The sequence below is a fragment of the Jaculus jaculus genome, chromosome 15, assembly GCF_020740685.1.
Source record: "Jaculus jaculus isolate mJacJac1 chromosome 15, mJacJac1.mat.Y.cur, whole genome shotgun sequence".
In the NCBI taxonomy this organism is placed as follows: domain Eukaryota; kingdom Metazoa; phylum Chordata; class Mammalia; order Rodentia; family Dipodidae; genus Jaculus; species Jaculus jaculus.
The window spans coordinates 64321581-64336500 of NC_059116.1; the positions used below are offsets into that span (position 1 = coordinate 64321581).

General features: G+C 39.9%; 1 protein-coding gene across 1 annotated transcript in view; it reads left to right on the forward strand.

Moving 5' to 3' along the window:
- Itga8 (integrin subunit alpha 8) overlaps nt 1-14920 on the forward strand; it is a 213745-nt gene that overhangs the window by 140581 nt on the left and 58244 nt on the right. Inside the window, exon 23 of the mRNA XM_045135108.1 lies at nt 4260-4340. Coding sequence (XP_044991043.1) covers nt 4260-4340 — 81 coding nt within the window. The remainder of the gene's footprint in view (nt 1-4259; nt 4341-14920) is intronic.

Here is a 14920-nt window from a genome sequence, read left to right on the forward strand (position 1 = left end):
AAAATATACATTCCATAAAAAATCATAAGTCTCAGATTTTTGTACTTTGAAAAATCTCATATATGTATTACCAAGTTTACAAGGAAAAGATATCACTGTACATGCTTATCATCACTTCATCACTTCCAAAAGTAGCCTGAAGCTTACATTTCTCACCATTATTGTTTGTGTTACTGGTCTTTCAGTATAAGCATGAAGCTTAGACTTCTTTCATTAACATGCATGGCTTATATTTTAAAAGACAGTCTGGTACAAAGACATCAAGAATATCAATATATGTTTCCTTTTCTCACTTGATTGTAGTGAAAAACAGGGGAATGGATACAAAGAGTTGTTTACTAGGGGGAAAGGACACGAGGTAATATACAAGGGCACCCCTCCTCGCCCCGACCTATCTTATAGAGCATTCCTTACCCAGTGAATTCAGTCATCCAGTGCTGAACTTGGTGGAAATAAAAATGGCCACATGGTTAACATTCTGATTCCTCTAAAACTAAGTCATTTCCACTTACAGAGATTTTAACATTATTTTGAAAAATATTAAAATGACTGGACAAACTAGGATATGCCTAAAGCATCACTGCCCCCCACAAAACACATTATAGGCATGAAATAATTTGAAAACACTTTTGAAACTCAAATACTGTTTGAAAGGTGAGTGTTTATCTGTGTACTTTGTACTGGCTAGCTCCAAAGATGTAAGTAACAATTCAGTTAGGTAACTTTGCATTCAGTTTAAATGTTTGCTAACCAAAAGCAAATTCAATCAATTGCTTTGGAGTCTAAACTTATGTTCATTGATTGCCATGGCCCACACCAAATGCCCCTTTCTATAAATAGAAGTCAAAAGAGAAATGAGTTTTATAAACCAATAGCTTAAATATTTTAGGTAGTTTTGTTATAAAATATTGGTAGTACATGGTCCTTTCAAGCCTTTGCTCTATATGATGGAACCATTATTCCCCCTGAAGATCAGGTCTCAGATTGCAGTATGTATATACACACAGGACTTTCTGATCATTCTTGAAGGTGCTTTCTCAGTATCAGTGAGGGGAACACTATATTGTCTTTGCTGACATTCCAACGACCATGGAAGGGAATGTTAAAAACGGGAAATAGAAAAGGCAAATGGAATTGCATGTAATAACGTGAAAACCATATTCATCCTTCCTGTATGGCTCAGAGTATAGCTATTTTGAGGAGATTCATTGCTCCTTGTGTGGAGCTGGTAGGACCAGCAAAGACAGCATGGGATTCCTGGCCATGAAAGAGTGCTTGTTTGAATGTTGCAGTGGGATTAGCAAGGGAGATTTCCTTCTAGGAAAGATGTCAAGGAAGAAGTTCACTTCCTCGCCAGGTTCCTTCCTTACAGGAGATTCTGTGGACACTCCCAGCATGCAATAGTGAGTGTCCCACCATAGGCATGCAGGGAAGGACTCTGATTAACCCAGAAGTGTCTGCACTCTGAGTCAGCATTGCTCTGGCTGAGCTTCAAAGCATACTGATGTTACAGTCATGGTCAAAGAGGATTTCAATGTTCGACATCTACTTACATTTCCAGGGTGTTGTGTATAGTGAGAATTGTGTTACCTAAATCACTTGCAAATAAAGGACCGTACAATATGCAATAGCCTGAATGAAACTTTATTCATAATTTTAATGTCTAATGCCGTAAAGCAGTAGTAAACTGGAAAGTGAACCAAATTTAGTTCAGCTAGGCAGCAACCATATTTAAGTTTCTGAAATAAAGAATTATCCATTTTGGGAAGCTAGAAAGATGTCTCAGTCACTTAATGTACTAGCCGTAGAATCACAGTAACTTGAGTTTGTGCCATCACCAGCACCCTCGCCAGAGCCAGGCGTGGTCATGCGTGCCTGTCACCCCAAGCTGGGGAAGCAAAGGCCGAGGAATCCCTGGCGCTTACTGGCTAGCCAGTCTTACAGAATCCATGAGCTCCAGCTCTAGTGAGAGATTTTTGTCTCAAAACACAGGGTGAAAACTGATCAAGAAAGACACACAACATCAACCTCTGGCCTCTACATGCAGAAGCATGTACCACTTACATACATGTACATATGCTCATGTGCATACATACTACACACACATATGCATACAAAAATTACTCTTTTTTATTAGTTTTCTATTCAGCAAATACAGGCAGTTTGGTACCATTATTAGGCTCATCCGTGACCTACCCCTTCCCCATTGGCCCCTCCTTGTTGATGTATATGGTTCATGCATTGTGGAGTTAACCCACAGTTATTGGTACGATAAATGTCTCTTTTGTAATATTTATATGCACTAAGAAATGCTTTTATAAGAATTATTGAGAAAAGTATACCAAGTATACTAACACATATATCAAGATTTCACAATGAAATACATCATTTTGTATGTTAGCCAAAAACCATTAAAAAATACTTGCATTAAATTTGAAGCCAATAGTCTTCAACAAGTAGGATAACTTAATGATTACTTAGTGGTTCTTTTTCTAAAGAAAAATAAAAAACTTTTCCCAAGATGTAATAATAGCAAAAAAAGAAAAGGCCTTGAAGCTGGGGTTCAGACTTTGCTGAACGAGACCTTGTAGTCTCCATTGGCAGGTTAGTGGAGATAATCCACTGCAGGAAAGGCCGCTGACATTTGCCCATTTACATCTTTTATGCGTGTTTGCATAGTTGCCTAATCAGCACATACAATCAACCAAGGGTTTCCAGAAGATCTGTGGGAAGCACTCTTCTCCTTCTACTTTGAAAGCAGAAGTTTACCATATCCTTTCCAGTGTCCACATTTGGAGAGCTTCAGCGGAAAGCTCCCTCCTTACCATCATCACAGTGGGAGGCCTTATCCGCTGAACCCAAGCGAGATGATTCAGTGAGGACCTCAGAGAAGGCTTTCTTTTCTCAGGTCATGAATGCAAACATGGCCTGTAAGTGGCGGTGCAGTGATGTCGGAACTTGTTAAAAATCTGCCTGTGGGTGATTTTGATGAAAGAAAGCACAGAGGGACACTAGAGAGGTGACCTCTGTGCCCAAGATCAAGAACTTGATCCTCTTGGAAAGTATATCTTATTTTACACATAATATTGACTACCTAATGTGCATTTTTGAAAAGCTAAGCTTCATATGTAATTGTATTTGCTTAAGAGAAAAATAGCAAATTTAAAAATTTCTGCCACATTCAAAGAAAGATTGTCATGCACACACCTTCGATCTTAAGACTATAAATACATTTCACAAGCATCCCTGATGTCTCTGAATTGCCTGCTTAAGAAATGTTCAGCCTTCTTGGTCTTGCCACTTCTTAGCATTAGCTAGGCTTCTAGTCCACTCCTTTTTTTTTCCCTCACCCTAGATAGCCCATGAGTATGCAACGAATGTATACTTATTTTAATACTAACTTAAGAAATAAGCCATAAGGAAGATAAAAGCGTTGCCAAAACAGTGTATGGTATGATGTGTTCCAGAGCCCAACACAAATGCTTTTTCTATTATGTGCTGCTCAGGATTATTCATGCCAGTTCTCCTCTTTATTAGCATGGAAAATCAAGGGTTGCCTGGGCTGTCTTTTCCTATTTGATAGGCAATGAACCTGATGAACAGAGAAGTGAAGGAATTTATCTAAGGTAGAAGCCAGAAAATGAACTCAGTTCAATGCACTTAAACTTCAAGCCAGGGAGATGGCTCAGTTGGTGCTTGCTTCACAAGCATGAAGGTCTTAACTTGAATCCACAGTACCCAAGTAAAATGCCAGGCATGTGCCTGTAATCCCAGCACTGGGGAGGCAGACAGGAGAAACCCCAGCAGTTGCTGGTCAGTTTATCTAGTTAAATCTGTGAGCTCCAGGTTAAATGAGAGACTGTCAAAAAACAATGTAGAGAGTAACTGAGGAAAACACCTGACATCAATCTCTACCCGCCCCAACACACACATACTCACACATGCATGTGTACCTGCACCCACACATAAACACACACACGCACACACACATACACCTACACACATGCACACACAATGAAAGAAGTGTCAGCTTCTCTACATCTCTGTTGCATTTTCAAACAAGTACCTCTCCATGGAAAGTTGTTTCTATGGATCAAAAGACCTTAGCATTTCCCTGTACATGTGGTTATGATTTACAGAATAAATATATCTTTGTTTTACAAATGATAACTTTGGAAATGGGAGTTGCTCTCATACTATGTAGAAGGTTTTTCATGATCAGGCGCAATACATGTAAATCATGTGTCATTGTGTTTTAGTTCCAACAAGGACAATCCAGACAGCAATTTTGTGAGTTTGCACGTCAACATCACTGCTGCAGCTCAAGTAGAAATAAGAGGGTAAGTAATTACTCAAGGTAACTTAGCTTTATGCTGTGAAGCTCATGATAAAATCCTAGTAAAGCCATATTCAATAGTCATAATGCATGAAAGATCACAATTAGTTATCAACTTTCATTCTTTTCTGCCCATTAGCCTTCTGTCAGAAAATATAGTAACCTTGCATAGTAATTAAATCTAAGGATATTAAAACAAGATGTCACTTAGTTACTCAAACTGAAAGTCAAGTTAGATCAAGTGAGAATGTTAGTGGGAAGCTAGGTAGAAAAACGACATGATTATCCAAAAACTCTCACTTTTAAAATAATTATTTTAGCACAATCACAACTTCACCCTATTTCATCTTGGAATTAATAAATATCTGAAGTAGATGCAAAGGTAACTGGTTCTGCCTTCTGTTTCATCTTACTTGTGTCCTGTTCTTTGAGAAGGGCCAACAAGCTTAAGCTAAAGGCAGGAAGATAGCGGTGAAGGAAAGACTTAGAATGGCCTCTGGCTGGAAAATCCACATCCTAGCAGAAAAGAAAATCAGAAATGGAATGCCTGAGTTCTTATTTTTCACAAATGCAAAGTTTGTTGCTTTTGTCATTGTAATTTTGCTTTTCAAACTAAGGACTTAGACAAAAATGTCACCTGGTATTTTGGTCCAAATTATCCCTGGGGTCAAGAATCCTGGTTCCCTTCCTTTTCCACAGTCCTGAGTGGTTCTGTCTCCATGTAGAGAGCTGTGGGTTTCTGCAGGCAGAGCCTTGGCCACCATAGCCCTGCCATGATGCTTATCATCCTGCAGCCCTTTCTGCTCGCTGGGGAGCAATGAGGATGAGAAATCAATAATACTGCCTAATATCCACAGGTGCCTTCCATGTGGTACCTACTCTTCTATGTGCTAATGTCTTCAAAGCACAAGTTAGATGGTGATGGCATAAGAAGCTGAAGGACATAGCTAGAAAACACAGAGCCAGCCAGGCGTGGTAGCACACACTTTTAATCTCAGCACTCGGGAGGCAGAGGTAGGTCACCGTGAGTTGGAAGCCAGCCTGAGAGTACCTAGTGAGTTCCAGGCCAGCCTGAGTTAGAGTGAGACCCTACCTTGATAAAAAGAGAGAGAGAAAAAAAAAATACAGAGCCAAAAGGTGAATGTAGATAACCTGTTTCCAGAGCTCATGCCTGAAATGATCATGCTATCCTGCCTATGAGATAGAGTCTTTGTAGAGTTATCTACATGTGATCTTATTAATCTATGCTTTTGTGATTTTTTCACTCATATTAATGTTTTGGGATTTGCCCATTTTAAGCACATGTGCTTTATAGTTCATTTGCTTTAATTACATAAAACTATTAAACTGTAAAAATGTGCAATAATTCAGACTAGGGAGATCACTCAGTCAGTAAAGTGCCTGCCTGGTAAACATAAGGACCTTAATTTTATCCCCAGAGTCTATGTAAAAATGCTGGAAATATCGGCATTCCCTTGTAATTCCAGCACTGGAGAGGTTAAAACTTATAGATAGACTTTTGGGGCTTGGTGGCCAGTCAAGCTGACCTAACTAGCTGAATCAATAGGAGACTGTATCTTGGAATAAGAGTAATCAATGCATAAAGAAAGATACCCAAGGTTGTCCTCAGACACACACACACACACACACACACACACAAACACACACGTGCCATCCTCCCACACACAAACATGTATACACACATACTCACATATGCACTATTCATGTCTTCTATTTAATGAAAATGTAAGACATTTATTTTACTTTTTTATAGAAAGAAAGGGGAAGTTTCTATCATGTTTGTCTGCTGGTGTCACATCAGCAAAGAGGAAGTAGAAAAACTCAAAAGTACCAAAAAAGCATCAACTCTGGAAGATAACACTCCTAAGGCCCATCCTCAGCAATGACACACCTCCTCCTGCAAGGCTCCACATACTTCCCAAATAGCACCATGAACTAAGAATTTAAGATTTAAGTACATGAATCTATGGGGGACATTTACACTCAAACCACCCCAGGGGGGCAAAGGTGAGATTTGAAATAATCAGTTTCTTTAGTCTGGTGACTGTATTTCAGAAACTACACTTTTACCTTCATCATTTCTAAAACAATTCATTTTTACACATCTTGTGCTATACACATGAAGAATGTTAGCAACGTCCATATTAAGAAGTGGGATTTCAAGATCACAGAGAGACCTCTTAACTTGACTAAATAATATCAGTCTTTTTCAAAACAGAAATTTCAAATCCCGCTCCTACAAGAAGTCAGTAAAAGTTTCAACCAATTATCAGAATGGTCCAGTTTTTAATTCCATGCCTACCTATTAGATATGAAATAGTGCATATCTGAAGATTTCCCTAATCATTCCTGATTCCTAAGTGATATTTGTATGCTTTTTATGTATTTGTGATTCTTCATTCTTCTTTTTTAAGTTTTATTTATTTATCTGAGAGTGACACAGAGAGAAAAAGAGGCAGAGGGAGAAAGAATGGGTGCACCAGGGCCTCCAGCCACTGCAAACAAACTCCAGACATATGTGCCACCTTGTGTGTCTGGCTTACGAGGGTCCTGGGGAATCGAGCCTTGAACTGGGGTCCTTAGGCTTCACAGGCAAGCACTTAACCACTAAGCCATCTCTCCAGCCCTCTTTGTTCTTCTTATTCACTTTTGTACATATGCCTATCAAAATAATTGACATTTGCTTATAGGAATTAATTTATTTTCAAGCTTATAGATAACAATCTGTCAGATATACTGAAAATATCTTTACACAATGTATGAGATTGTGTGTGTGTGTGTGTGTGTGTGTGTAGTGTATGTGTGGTGTATGTATGTGTCCAACTGTGCCCTATGTCTTTGCCTATGGGGAGGTATGCTGTGCCATACTGACCATCACAAAGTAGGATGTCCTGTTCCATCACTCTTCCACCCATTCTTACTTGAGCCAGAATCTCTCACTAATTCCAGAGTGTGCAGGGTTTGCTTTTGTTTTTGTGAGCTACCGTGATTCTTAGGCTTATGCGGCTCCGTGGACTGAGGTTACTGACACAAGGCCTCACCCAGGTGTTTATGTCCTAGGGGTTAAACTTAGTCTCTCAGGCCCTCATGCTCACACAAGAAGTGCTCTTAACCACTGAGACATCTCTCCAGCCCTTAGGGGTTATTTTTAAAGTCAAGTTTGAGATATAAATTGCATGAAGTACAGCTTACATTTGGGAGTCCATTTGGAATTATGACAGCAATAGGAACATCCAATACAGAATAGCTCTAATAACACCCGTGTGATTCCTTTGGACTTTTTTTTTTTTTTCTGAGGTAGGGTTTCACTCTAATCCAGGCTGACCTGAAATTCACTCTGTAGTCTCAGGGTGGCCTTGAACTCAGCGATCCTCCTACCTCTGCCTTCTGAGTGCTGGGATTAAAGGCGTGCGCCACCACGCCCAGCTTCCTTGGGCTTCTCTGTAGGAATCCCTTCTCCAGCCCCAGCCCCTGGCAGCCTTGCTCTACTCCCTGTCACTGTTGTTTCGCCTTTCTCAGAATATCACTAATGAGCTCAGAATTAGTCTGGCCCCTTCCAGCTCCGCAGCGAATTTGAGTAGCACCCATGTTCTTGCAAGTATCTGTAGTCTGTTTTATTCTAATTGCTGATATGTATCCAATCAATTATCCGTAGGCAACCTTCAGCTTGGGGCTATGAAGAGTAAAGCTGAGCTGGGCAGATGGCTCTGTGGGTAAAGCTCTTGCTGCACAAGCATGAGTCCCCAGGCCCGGGGCCCCAGAATGCCTGTTTTGCAGACACTATGGCATGAGCTCTGCAATGCCAACATGGCTACAGAGTGCTATAGACAAGAGAGACCTAGACAGGCAAATCCCAAAAGCAGATAAGCCAGCTAGCATGGGAAATAGAGTGATGAGCAATGAGAGATTCTGTTTTCAAACAAGCTAGAAGATGAGAACTGATGCCTGAAAGTTGTCCTATGAACTGCACATGCATGCTATTGCATACATGTACCTGTGTTCACACACACAAACACACATACACCATGCATTCACAAATGTTAAAATAAAGAATGAATCTACTATGGGCATTAACATGTAGGTCTTTGTTGGGGTATTGGTTTCCACAAATGAAATCACCAAGTTGTGTAATGTGTGCTTCTGAGAAGGGCAGTGCCAGTCCCATTTTGTTTTTTCATGAACAATATAGGAGAGCCCCGCTGTGCCTCATCCTTGCCAGCAGGCACTGTATGTGGTCTGTCTCAGGGACCACCGGCCTCATGAAATCAGCTGGAAGTATTAATGCATTTGCTCCATTTCCTTGAGGCACTTGGGTAAAATTGACATTTCTTTCTTAAATATTTGGCAAGATTTACTAGTGACACCATCTGAGTCTAGTGTTCTTTGTTTTAATGGGAATATATATATATATGTTGTTTTCTGAGGTAGGGTCTCACTCTAGCCCAGGCTCACCTGGAATTCACTATGGAGTCTCAGGGTGGCCTTGAACTCACATCAACCCTCCTACCTCTGCCTCCCAAGTGCTGGGATTAAAGGCATGTGCCACCATGTCCAGCATTATAGGAATATTTTTAACAATTCAGTTACACTCTTAAATATAAAAATATCCACAGTCAGTTTCTACTTGAATGGGCTTTTGGCTTGGCATTTAAGGAACTTGTCTATTTCACCTGAGCTGTTACATATATTGACAAAGTTTCTCTTTTTAATATCTGTAGAACTAGTGGTGTATCTTTTCTGCTTTTCTTCTTTCTTTGGTATCAGCCTAACTAAAGTTTAGTGGTCTTTTCTTTCCCTAAGTCTTCATTTCTGGGAGCTTTTGGGGGGAGGAGAGGGAGATTTGTTTAGTATTCCATCAGCATCATTTTTTATTATCTTTTCCTTCTTTTCTTTATTTTACATTTGATATTCTCTTCCTTTTCTAGCTCTTCTATGTAGAAATTCTGTCATTGAATGGAGACATCTTCTTTGCATTTAGTGCTACAGATTGCCCTTTTAAGAATGGCTTCAGCAGTATACTGAGTGTTTATATGTTGGATTTCCTTATAACTCAGTTCAAAATATTTTCTAATTTTCTTTGTGATTTCATTTTCTTAATTCATTAGTTGACTCCCAAGATAAACAGTTATTTGGAACTCATATAGGCTTTATTTTTGTTAATTTATAATTTAATCCCATATCTCTCTGCACTGAAAACAAAAAAAAAACTAATGAAAAAAAGTAGAAAACAGGAGATTTTATTACTTAACTTTATTATATGTTTTCAAAAATTTCAGTATGAACTATTGATTAATTCTTTAAACTTTGTTGTGTTTTGGTTTTTGTTTGTTTGCTTGCTTGCTTTTGCCTGCTTTTATTTGTTTGGCTTGCTTGTTTTATTTTGTTTCTGGCAGGGGGTTGTACATGTGTATACATGTTTGTGTGTGTGTGTGTGTGTGTGTGTGTGTGTGTGTATGAACATGTGGAAGCCTGAGGTTGCCGATGGGTATTTTCCTCAGAAACCTTCCACCTCATTTTTTAAAATATATTTTATTTATTTATCTATTTATTTATTTATTTGAGAAAGAGATAGAGAGAAAGTGGGAGTACCAGGGCCTCCAGCCACTGCAAAAGAACTCCAGCCGAATGCACCCCCTTGTGCATCTGGCTCACGTGGGTCATGGAGAATTGAACTGGGATCCTTTGTCTTTGCAGGCAAACACCTTAACCACTAAGCCATCTCTCCAGCCTCATTCCACCCCATTTTTGAAACAAGGTTTCTCAGTAAACCTGGAGCTCACCCATTTAGCGAGCCCCAAGGTTCTCCTTTTTCAATCTCCCCAGGGCTGGGACTGCAGACACGTGCTGCCTTGTGCAGCTTTCTGCATGCGTGCTAGGGACCCAAAGTTGGGTTCTCATGCTCATGCAGCAAGCACTTTACTCAGAGTCATCATCACAGCACTTGTGTTTGGTGTGCTTCCTGAGAGGAATTGAACCTAGGGAGTCATGTATGCTAGGCAATGCTCTGTTGGGAGCTAACATCCATAGGCCTTTTAAAAAAAAAAAAAAAAAACTTTTTATTTTGAGACAAGTTATCACTAAATTACTCAGGCTGGCCTTGAACTTGCAATCCTGCTGATTCAATCTTCTAAGTAGCTGAAATTGCAGACTTATGAGTAGCTGGCATTATAGGCTTACTTAGCTCATTTTAGTTTTAGTAACTGTAGTAGTCAGCCTCACGTTGCTAGGATGAACTTCCAGACCACACAGTATATGGGAGGAGAGGGATTCATTTGAAGTTTACAGATCCAGGGGATGTTCTATAGTGGCAAAAGCTGCTGGCCTTTCACAGGTCCAGGCAGAGAGAGATGCTGCCCCAGCACCATAAGCAAGTAAGCACCCTTCAGGAACCCAACAAGACTGAGGGTCTGCGTGTGTCTTGGACTACAGATCAGATCTTCCTCTGGTGACACCTTCTCCAGTCAGGTAGCTGGATATCCAAGAGTCTTTACCAAAACTCTTTGACTGTATTGGAGGACATCTAATTAAAACTACCACACTAACCAAAAGAACTGTTTTGTAATTCTGAAACAATTTTGAAATTGGGAAATGGTTTTTGTAGCCAACATTATACAATTCAATCCAAAGTAGTTAAAAGGCTTAATATAACTTTATTCTTACATATTCATTTTATAAGATTAACGTTCACAACTATATTTCTGCCATTACTTATGGTAAAAAAGGAAATTTCTATTCATTTTTGCCAGTAATCCAAACAGTTAATTAAAATTGAGTTTCTATATGGATACATTTGTTTTAATTGTTATATTAATATCCAACAATTGACCACAGTTTATTTTCTGACAGTATTAAAATTCTTTTTGCTCACTTGACATAGCAAAACTCTTTTCCCTGGTCATGCTTTAAAAATATTTGTTCCCATGTTTAATTCTTCAAGGAACAAACAGTGGCTATGTTGAAAATCTTCCACATGCAGCATTCAAGAAAATCTAATTTTCTTTTGCCCAGTGGTGAAAATTCAGTATATTTTAACATGCACTCTTTCATGCAGTTTTTTGTTGGCTGTTGTATTTAGCTTAACAAACAAATAAGAGACTTTTTGCATGAGGAAAAATACTGAGAAGTATCCCATTCGTTTCATGGCTCCATGCCAACATTACCTTGAAGCTGGCTTGCCTGCCATTTGTCAGCATCGAGGATCAACTTCACATAGAGCTGTTAGAAGTAAATTGAGTCACCAGAGGCAGTTCATGAAGAATACAAGAAAATGCAGCTTTTGTAAATTAATCTGATTGAACAAATTTTTACTGTGAGAACTAACAATCACATATACCTGAACCCTATATAGGACACTGTCCACAGTGTTCCAGACAGTAAATGATAGGTTTGCTATTTAAGATCAGTAACATTTGGTTTGGGCTGGGAAGTAGGCTCAGCAGTTTAAGGTGCTTGCTTGCAAAGTCTGATGGCCTGGTTTCCATTCCTTGGCACCCACATAAATGACAAAGTGGTGTGTGTATCTGGAGTTCACTTACAATGACAAGAGGCACCCATTCTCTCTCTCTGTCTGTGTCTCCTTGTAAATAATAAATAAAATATCAACAAATATTCATAACATTTAAAGACAAATTCTATTAGTATTAAAAGCAAGTTTTACACACCATACAACTAAATCAGGAAGTTTTGAACTTCCTGACACATACATACTTAAGTGTAGCAAAAGGTTTTTTCTTTATTGTGGGGGAGGGACTTTATTTCAGAAAAAATAAAATAAATAAAATTAAACTAAAAATAACTACCGAAAACCTTTATATAAATGTTTATAGCAATTTCTCTGTAATACTCCCAAAATGCAAACAACACACATGTCAGTCAGTGGATCTATGATAAACCAAGCTTGGTACATTCATACCATAGAATATTGCTCACCAACAAAAAAGATAAATTCTTCAAATTGATTTTTTTATTTATTTGAGAGCGACAGATAGGGAGAAAAAAGCAGAGAGAGAGAGAGAATGGAAATGCCGGGGCCTCCAGCCACTGCAAACAAACTCCAGATGTGTGTGTCCCCTTGTGCATCTGGCTAATGTGGGTCCTGGGGAATTGAGCCTCGAACCGGGGTCCTTAGGCTTCACAGGCAAGTGCTGAACCAGTAAGCCATCTCTCCAGTCTCAAAAGATGAGAACAGAACAGTCTGGCTCTCCAGAGGGATATTCAGTATGAAAAAAAAATTATTACATACTATGTGGTGAAAGATTAGTAGCTACTAATTAACAAGGCAAAGGTGGTAGCAGGAATATGAAAACAAGAATTTTCAAAGAAAATGTGTACGACTTCTATTCTATATATGCTCTTTATGTTTTAACTTTTCCATTGGACAATGGATATTGAACATGAAATTGACTCTCTTGCCAAACTGAGAACAAAAGTGTAGCTCTGGGTGGGGACCTCATCAAGACCATGTAGGGATGACAGCCAAGCTGTCTGAGCTTCTGTCTGACAAAAGCCACCTGCCACAGTTTGTGCTCAACCCTCCACATCCCCTAGGACCGAGCGGAGCATAGTTTAATCACGTCAATAAGAAGAGCGATCATAGCATAATGACAAGCCATGATTGTCATCCCCGAAAACCTGTGTTGTGCCCTCTTTATTGAATAGATCCAAGATGAAGCATGAGTGGAGTTTACAATTTAGCAACATTTTATCGCAAGCCCATTCTTAAATACACTCTCTTAAGAAAATAGTGCAATTTGCTGGGTGTGGTGGCGCACGCCTTTAATCCCGGCACTCGAGAGGCAGAGGTAGGAGGATCACCATGAGTTTGAGGCCACCTAAGACTACATAGTGAATTCCAGGTCAGCTTGGGCTACAGTGAGACCCTACCTAGAAAAAACAAACAGAAAAGAAAAAGAGAATAGTGCAATCAAATTAACTTTGCCTGTTTGAGATCTTTTCCTGTTGCTTGTATGCAACTCAAAGAGCTTATGATAATTTTTCGGAGGAGGCAGTGGAGACATACAACATAGAGTACTTCCCCTAGGACCAGAAGATCACCAATAAAGTGTACTTTCTGCTTTAGATATTATCCACAGGATGAGAAAAAAATCAATTTTCAGTTGCTACATGCTGTAGTAACTACTGAATATTCCTGGAAGGTCATTTGAGATACTGGGTTGCCAAAACATGTTCTTTACTGAAGTTGCTTTTAGCCAAAAATCTAGAATTTTTTTTCATTTTTTAATTGAAAATTTTAGTTCATGAACATATTACATATTGGACATATTCCCATCAGGTTACACTCTTATGTCCCCTCACCTCACCTCCATTCCACTGAGGGCCCTCTTCAGAGATGTTATCAGGATTCAATGTAGTGTCATGAATGTACCAGTCAGACTCTGTGAAGGGAACAGTGCCTCACATGCACTTCCCCATCCTGTGGCTCTTACAATCTTTCCTCCCTTTCTTCCTCAATATAATCTGAGCATGCAGGGCATGAGTCTCCATTAGTGCTGTGCTCTCTGCAGCCTCTGACTTTCTGCTTTGATGAGTTTAGAGTCTCCTTAGTGTCTACTGCCATCTTCCTGGAGGAGCATCCCAGACTAGCAGTGAGAGCAGCAATCATACTAACCCGCCACTTCCTCTGTAATGTTTCCTGGGCTGATCGATGTGACAGAGGTGATTCAGCCTGTGCTAGGCAGTTTCCTTTTCTTCTCATAGTGATGAGTCTTAAGTCTCCTATTATTCGCTGTCATCTATAAAAGGCACATTCTCTAACCAAGAGCGACAGTAGCATGGATCACAGGGGATAAACACAGATATTTAAAAGACTTTTGATGGGCATCACCTCTCCTTTCAGCCAAAGAATAGTAGTGGACATTTCCCTATAGGGTCAATGATTAACCAAGCCTTAGGCTTATGACTTGGTTCTCAGTGCCAGGTGTGATTTCCCATCCTCTGAGAAGTCCTCATATCTAATCAGAGAGCAGTTGGTTATGCCCCATAGTCTGTTTAGCACTATTGCACAGGAGGGTATATCTTGACTGGCTGGTTGTTTTTGGTAACTTGCAGGATCCCCTTCTTGTTCATGCTGTTTGTGACCTCTCTCCCCCAGCAGCTCACCCAGCAATTTCCAGCACTGTGAGCGCAGGCCAGCAGGAAGCTGGCTTCCATCTCTGCTCCAGCATGATCTCTAATGCCCGGCCACTGCAGCCTGTGGTGTTTTCAGCAATAAACTAATAGACCATTTAGATCTGATGGTAGCAAAGTGCTTTGGCAGTGGTCTGTGTTGTTTGAGGGGCATCATGGGTCTCCCTGTTGGGTAACCTAATTCTGGCACTAGGATTTTCCAGTCATGGTTTTAGGGCAAGTTTCGTCCATCCCTGCAGGGTGCTTCTCCCCAAACTAACCCCCACTACCTCCTATTTAGAAAATTATACCTTTTGATTAGCTAACCAAGAAGAAGGTGTCTGTGGTACCGATTCGTTAGCATTGTGGACCTCCTCTGCCCTTCCCTCTTTATTGCAGGCCCCATGTCCTCCCATTCTCTCCCACCTCTGTACTCCA